The sequence below is a fragment of the Silurus meridionalis genome, chromosome 20 (genome assembly GCF_014805685.1).
Source record: "Silurus meridionalis isolate SWU-2019-XX chromosome 20, ASM1480568v1, whole genome shotgun sequence".
NCBI classification, from domain to species: Eukaryota; Metazoa; Chordata; class Actinopteri; order Siluriformes; family Siluridae; genus Silurus; species Silurus meridionalis.
Genome location: NC_060903.1, coordinates 19,038,206 through 19,045,705, shown reverse-complemented (window position 1 = coordinate 19,045,705; position 7,500 = coordinate 19,038,206). Strand labels below are relative to the sequence as shown.

Below are 7,500 nucleotides of genomic sequence, written 5' to 3'. Positions count from 1 at the left end.
CCCCCTGTGATGTGGAGGACCTGGGATTTGGGGTGGAATGTGAAAGAAACTGGAATAAAGTGGTTTAATGTGGAGGTGTGTGTGTCTAGTTAACGCTGAGTGTGGACTTTCTGTTCTTTTAGTGAAGAGGAAGAAAGCGATTCTCTCTGACAGCGAGGATGAGGAGCAACCAAAAGGTGAACTTAAGCTCTTAAGCTGCCTTTCTTTATCTTTCCCTCTCTCCCTCTCTCTCTCTCTCTCTCTCTCTCTCTCTCTCTCTCTCTCTCTCTCACACTCTTTCTTCCTCGCTTCTTTCGCTCATTTCTTTATTTATTTCTGTTTCTATTTCCTCCTCCTCTCCTTACTTACCCCTCCCCCCACTCTCTCTCTTCCTATCATTCTTTCTTGCTCTGTCTCTCTTTTTCCCCCTCCTCACTCGCTCTTGTTTCTCTGAACAGTGGTGAAGAAGAGGAGGGCCATGTCGGATGATGATGATGAAGACTCCGGTAGTGATCAAGGCTCCGAGGCTCCTGATAAAACGGTCGCCGCCAAACTCCGGGAGCTCGGTTCAGACAGCGAGGATGAGGAGGAGAGCAGGACGAAGATGGACACAGGGAAAAAAGATGAGAAGACGCTGTTCGGCAGCGACAGTGACTCAGAAAACGACGAGGAAGAGTGAGGGGAAATTTACTCAATTGCTCTTTACGCATCATCTCTTCATCAGAGTGTGGTTTGAAGTGGGTGTGGCCTCTGTGGAAGGGACAGAAAGTGGGTGTGGCTTCTGTTTCATGCGCTATGGGGAGTGGGTACGCTCTGTTTTAGGTGTATGGGGAGTGGGTGTGGCTTGTTTCTAAGGCTTATGGGGGAGTGAGTTTTGCGTCTGTCTAAGGCTCGTGGAAGTGGCCTCTGTCTAATTTGCATGGAGAGTGGGTGTGGCTTCTGTCTAAGACTTACAGGGAGTGGGTGTGGCCTCTGCCTAATGTGCATGGGCAGTGGGTGTGGCTTCGGTTTATAGCACACGGGGTGGATGTGGCTTGTCTCCCCCTGCCTTACTCTCCCTCTGTCTCACTCTCCCCTTCCCTGTCTCACTCTCACCCCCCAGTCTCTCTCACCCCCCAGTCTCTCTCACCCCCAGTCTCTCTCACCCCCAGTCTCTCTCACCCCCCCAGTCTCTCTCTCTTCACTGTCTGACTCTCCCCTGTCTCTCTCTCTCTCCACTGTCTCTCCCTGTAGGAAAGCATTCCCCTTCAGTTGTATTTCCATGCTTTACCACTAGGGGGAGATTAGATAAGTTACCTCTGTGACATCACAGTGCACCGTTCTCCAACAAGAGCCTTAAAGGCCAGAACATTGAGCAGCAGTCGTCATTCAACATCGCACAACTTACCGAACATTAGCTCGTATATAAAAACTAGAATCACACCACACACACGATCAAATGCTAAACCCAGTAAAGTTTGTGTTCTGAATCCATTAACGTGTTTTTACTGCTCTGGCGAGTACAATCTCCTGATCAGCGCACACCAGAAACCGTCCTTACACTCCCCCTGTCTCTCTCCCACCCCCTGTCTCACCCCCCCATCTCTCTCGGCTCACTCTCCCCTGTTTCACTCTGCCCCTGTAGGAAAATGATAGCGGACATCTTTGGAGAGTCGGGTGATGAGAATGAAGAGGAGTTTACGGTGAGACTCTCCCTGACCTCTCTGTAACATATAAGGATGTGTAAGTGAGTCTTACACTCTCTGTGTGTGTGTGTGTGTGTGTGAGAACAGGGCTTTAACCAGGAGGAGTTGGAGGGGGAGAAGCAGCAGTCTCAGGCTGCAGGACAGAAGGCATCAGTGGACGACTCGGATTCAGACGATGATGTGGAGAGAGGAGGGAAAGAGTGAGTGACTTTCTGTTTACCTGCCCTGCTGGACGAGCGTAAACACCTGTCTAACCTTTTACTGAAACATCTGCACTGATGGACATGTTGACTTGAATTTAAAATGTACGCAGGGTTTATTTAGACTGTTAACGCTCCTTTTTGTGTGTGTTTGTGTGTTTGTGTGTTTGTGTTTGTGTGTTTGTGTTTGTGTGTGTGTGTGTGTGTGTGTGTGTGTGTGTGTGTCCAGTTTGTCCTTCATGTCTGATTTCGACATCATGTTAGCAAAAAGGAAAGCCCAGAGCGGGAAGCGCAGACGGCACAGAGACGGGGGAACGTTTATCAGTGACGCCGATGACGTCGTCAGTGCCATGATCACCAAGATGAACGAAGCTGCTGAGGTGTGTGTGATTATATAACAGTTGTGTGTAAATTAATACTTAGTTACTTAATTAACAAGTCAAATGGTCTTTATTGTCACTTCAACCATATACAGTGCAGTGAAACGAAACGACGTGCTCCAGCAAACAACATACAGTAACACAGAAGTACACATAACTCTAAACTAACACAAAGTGCACATGTCCAACATTTAGTAATCAAGGGAGGGGAGTGGAAGAGGGGAATAAAAAAAAAGACGAGACACAGGAAAAACAGTAACACTGTAGCACCAACCAGAACAGTAGGTTGTGCAAGAAGGATTGTGTATATACAGTATGAAGGTTGTGTGAACACACGCAGACGCAGCAGTGTCTGTACTCATGTTTTTCTGTAATAATTAGAATATTAATTTAGATGATTGTATAATGTGTGTGTGTTTAGGAGGATCGGACCCTGAACAGTCAGAAGAAGCCGGCTCTGAAAAAACTCATGCTGCTGCCCACCGTCGTCATGCATCTAAAAAAGTAAGCAGTTCCTGCAGCCTACTGCTGTGTGTGTGTGTTGTCTTGTCAATCTCAATCTGTGTGTGTGTGTGTGTGTGTGTGTGTGTGTGTGTGTGTGTGACTCAGGCAGGATCTGAAGGAGACGTTTATAGACAGTGGTGTGATGATGGCGATTAAAGAATGGATCAGTCCTCTTCCTGATAAGAGTCTTCCAGCTCTGAAGATCAGAGAAGAGCTGCTGAAGATCCTGCAGGAGGTGTGATACCATATCATCTCTCACACACACACACACACACACACACACACACACAGATCAGTGATGTGTACAAACACATATGTATCCTTGTGTATTACATGCATATAAAAGTGTGTGTGTCTGTGTGTAGTTGCCCAGTGTAAGTCAGGAGACACTGAAGATGAGTGGAATCGGCCGAGCCGTCATGTTCCTTTACAAACACCCCAAAGAATCACGACCCAACAAAGACCTCGCTCTCAAACTCATCAGTACGTACACACACACACACACACACACACACACACACACACAAACACTTGTACAGAATGTATTAATTCCTTAGCATACAGACAGCCACAGGAGATGAACTGTGTGTGTGTGTGTGTGTGTGTGTGTGTGTGTGTGTGTGTGTGTGTGTAGATGAATGGTCTCGGCCCATCTTTGGTCTGTCGTCTAATTATAAATGCATGACGAGAGAGGAAAGACAGCAGAGAGACCTCGATCAGCAGATCGCCCCCCGCAGGAGACTCAGGTACACACACACACACACACACACACACACACACCTGTTCATTCCTCTATTTTATATATTTATTAATCCTCTTGAGTTTGAGTTTCTGATTCATTTCGCTCTGTATTTCTTTCCTTTTACACACATACATACACACACACACACACACACACACACACACCTGTTTTACATATTTATTCATCCTCTTGAGTGTGAGTTTCTGATTCATTTCAATCTGTGTATTTCTTTCCTTTCACACACATATACATACACACACACACACACACACACACACATATATATATATATATATATATAAGAGAGCCTCAGAAGGTTGCGAGGGAGAAGGAGGAGCCTGATGTCTTTGGGCCCCAACTAAGGTTTCGAGTGTGTGTGTGTGTGTGTGAGAGAGAGAGAGAGAGAGAGAGAGGGAATGTGCATGTGTAAATGAAATGCACCTCAGTGTCTTTTTTTCTGAAGACGTGTGTGTCTGTGTGTTTAATGACTTTATGATCAACTCCCCTTTCAGAAATAATTTCCGGCTCGTGATTGGTCAGTTTAATTTGTTTTAATATATATATTTTTTTAAAACTACTCTGGAATGTTCTCAGAACACTGAGTGCAGTAAATCTGATAAATGCACAGGATGTAGTTCTTTATTTCGCAGGTCCAACTGTAGTTTGACTACAAATAAGACCAACACACAACAACCAATCAGCTTTCTGTTATTAGTGTAAATCTCACCCTGATTGTGGCATTTAGGGCTCGGTTAAGGCCAGTCACTAACAGTGTGTGTGTGTGTGTGTGTGTGTGTGTGTGTGTGTGTGTGTGTTTGATGTGATACAGGTCTTGCATTTAATTCTTAATGGTCTTAAAAATTCTTAAACTTGACTTCGTAAAACCTGCAGAAACCCTGTTACACACACGTCAGCGTAGATCTTTAAGTGTTCGTGTAGGGGGCGTGGCCATGCTGGTTTGCAAGGTCACATGATCATTATACGTTTTAAATCTAAGCCATGTCTGTGCAGGAAGTCACCTGTGTGTGTGTGTGTGTGTGTGTGACTGACGCATGACTCTGCTCTGATTGTGATTACTGACACATTGACCTTTAACCTGTAACCCTGAAGTCCTGAATCACCTTGTTGAAGCTGTGTGTGTTTAATGCATTATGACGGACACAGCTGTGTGAACCTCTCACACACTTTAGATTAATGATGTGAACGTGTGTGTGTGTGTGTGATGTCTCCAGCTCAGGAGGGCAGACTCCTCGCCGGGATCTGGAGAAAGTGTTAACAGGAGAGGAGAAGTGAGTATAACGTAAACACACACACACACACACACACACACACACACACGAATATTTGTTCAGTTCAGCGTATTTGTATTAAATTATATTACTGGATAAAGATAAACACCCCCCCCCCCACACAGAGCGTTGCGACCGGGCGACCCCGGGTTCTGCGCGAGGGCCCGTGTGCCGATGCCGTCTAATAAAGACTACGTGGTTCGACCCAAATGGAACGTTGAGTCGGATTCAAACCGGGTAAGTAGGAGGGGCAAAGTGGGTGGTGGGTAAACATTTTAGTTGAGGGTGGGACCTATGGAGGCAAACAGGTAAAGTGGGAGTGGCTAAATTGTTTTCATACTGTTTCCTTGTTCAATTTTCCAAAATAAAAATAAAGAATTTGTACAGATATTTTTTATAAATCTACTAAACACTAATCCTCTTAAAATACTCCACGATTTTGTTTTTAATCGTTTCCCAAAAGAACCCGCGTCGGTTCCGTCTGCCGTTTGTTTACTTTCCGGCTTTTTGAAACGTTGCAGCGATGACTGAAAAACGTCATCATTTTTGAAAGCCTCTGTTTTCACACACAGTCCTGAAACATTTGACATTAGGGAGATGTTTATGTAACGAATGGAAGGAGTCTCCAGTGTCAGTGTGAAGGAGTAGGAGGACTAGGAGTTTGCACTTGTTTGTGGTTTCTCAGAAACATGATGAGCTGCGTTAGTTTGAAGGATTAAAGACGGGCTGGTGAGGGAGCGCGTGTTTGTAGATGTTCTACAGGAAGTGAGTGGTTTCAGTAGAAGGTAAACGTTAGCTGTAAGTGGAGCTATAGTGATGATTGGAGGTTCTGGAGGATGCAGACTCTTTGACGAGACGCTGTGGTGTGATTGTTAGAGAGGGTGTAAGAAAGCCATCAGTCTTCTGGAGAAACACAAGCGGCGTTTTCTGGAACAGAGGAAGCAGCTGCGTGTTCGGGGAGCAGTGAAGATCAGCGTGGAGGGAAACCACATGCCCCTGTAAACTCAGCCCCAGGCCTGCAGGGGGCAGTAAGTGCTGCATGAACACTGTGTGCAGTGTGGCAGAGGAAAATCACACTCACTAACGCTCTGAGCACGAGACGTGAGGAGTTTTAAGCTTCTGCCTTCTCCATTTTTAGAAACATCTCAAAGATCTAAGCTAGTGTCCTGCTGATTAACTCTGTGTGTGTGTGTGTGTGTGTTCGTTCAGGGGAGTGTGTACGTATCTGCATGCACTGTGTGTGTATTAATGTGTGTGTTTTTGGGTGAGTGTGTGTGTCTGTATTAAGGAGTGTGTGTGTTTTTGGGGGAGTGTGTTTTAAGGTGTGTGTGTGTTTGGGGGCTGTGTGTGTGTGTTTGGGGGCTGTGTGTGTGGTTGTGTGGGTGTGTTTGGGTAAGTGTGTGTTTGTGGTGTGTGTGTGTGTGTGTGTGTGTGTGTGTGTGTGTGTTTAAGTGTGTGTGTTTGGTGGTGTGTTTGGGTAAGTGTGTGTGTGTGTGTGGTGTGTGTGTGTGTGTGTTTGGTGGTGTGTTTGGGTAAGTGGGTGTGTGTGTGTAAGTGTGTGTGTGTGTGTTTGGTGGTGTGTTTGGGTAAGTGTGTGTGTGTGTGTGTGTGTGTGTTTGGTGGTGTGTTTGGGTAAGTGTGTGTGTGTGTGGTGTGTGTGTGTGTGTGTGTGTTTGGGTAAGTGTGTGTGTGTGTGTGTGTAAGTGTGTGTGTTTGGTGTGTGTGTGTTTGGTGTGTTTGTGTGTGTGTGTGTGTGTGTGTGTGTGTGTGTGTGTGTGTGTGTGTTTGGTGTGTGTGTGTGTAAGTGTGTGTGTGTTTGGTGGTGTGTTTGGGTAAGTGTGTGTGTGTGTTTGGTGTGTTTGTGTGTGTGTGTGTGTGTTTGGTGGTGTGTTTGGGTGTGTGTGTGTGTTTGGTGTGTGTGTGTGTAAGTGTGTGTGTGTTTGGTGTGTTTGGTAAGTGTGTGTGTGTTTGTGGTGTGTTTGTGTGTGTGTGTTTAAGTGTGTGTGTGTTTAAGTGTGTGTGTGTGTGTTTGTGTGTGTGTGTGTGTGTGTGTGTGTGTGTGTGTGTGTGTGTGTGTTTGGTGTGTGTGTGTGTAAGTGTGTGTGTGTTTGGTGGTGTGTTTGGGTAAGTGTGTGTGTGTGTTTGGTGTGTTTGTGTGTGTGTGTGTGTGTTTGGTGGTGTGTTTGGGTGTGTGTGTGTGTTTGGTGTGTGTGTGTGTAAGTGTGTGTGTGTGTGTGTGTGTGTGTGTGGTGTGTGTGTGTGTGTTTAAGTGTGTGTGTGTGTGTGTGTGTGTTTGGTGGTGTGTTTGGTAAGTGTGTGTGTGTGTGTATGTGTGTGTGTGTGTGTGTGTGTTTGTGTGTGTGTTTGTGTGTGTTTGTGGTGTGTGTGTGTGTGTGTGTGTTTGGTGTGTGTGGTGTGTGTGTGTGTGTGTGTGGTGTGTTTGTGTGTGTGTGTGTGTGTGTGTGTGTGTGTGTGTGTGTGTTTGGTGGTGTGTTTGGGTAAGTGTGTGTGTGTGTGTGTTTGGTGTGTGTGTGTGTGTGTGTGTGTGTGTGTGTGTGTGTGTGTGTGTGTGTGTGTGTGTTTGGTGTGTGTTTGGGTAAGTGTGTGTGTGTGTGTTTGGTGGTGTGTTTGTGTGTGTGTGTGTGTGTGTAAAGATGAATTCTGTTTGATGTCCTGCAAAAGTCTGCTGTTTTATTAAATGATTCTGCTTCATCCTCGTCT

General features: G+C 45.8%; 1 protein-coding gene across 1 annotated transcript in view; it reads left to right on the top strand.

Annotated features, from left to right (window-relative positions):
• The window catches only part of LOC124403360 (protein IWS1 homolog), a 9,497-nt gene that overhangs the window by 1,575 nt on the left and 422 nt on the right, over positions 1-7,500 (top strand). The window contains exons 5-15 of the mRNA XM_046877068.1: positions 123-176; positions 438-654; positions 1,604-1,661; positions 1,752-1,864; positions 2,094-2,244; positions 2,666-2,748; positions 2,854-2,983; positions 3,114-3,231; positions 3,383-3,494; positions 4,723-4,779; positions 4,905-5,016. Of these exons, the coding sequence (XP_046733024.1) occupies positions 123-176; positions 438-654; positions 1,604-1,661; positions 1,752-1,864; positions 2,094-2,244; positions 2,666-2,748; positions 2,854-2,983; positions 3,114-3,231; positions 3,383-3,494; positions 4,723-4,779; positions 4,905-5,016 (1,205 nt within the window). The remainder of the gene's footprint in view (positions 1-122; positions 177-437; positions 655-1,603; positions 1,662-1,751; positions 1,865-2,093; positions 2,245-2,665; positions 2,749-2,853; positions 2,984-3,113; positions 3,232-3,382; positions 3,495-4,722; positions 4,780-4,904; positions 5,017-7,500) is intronic.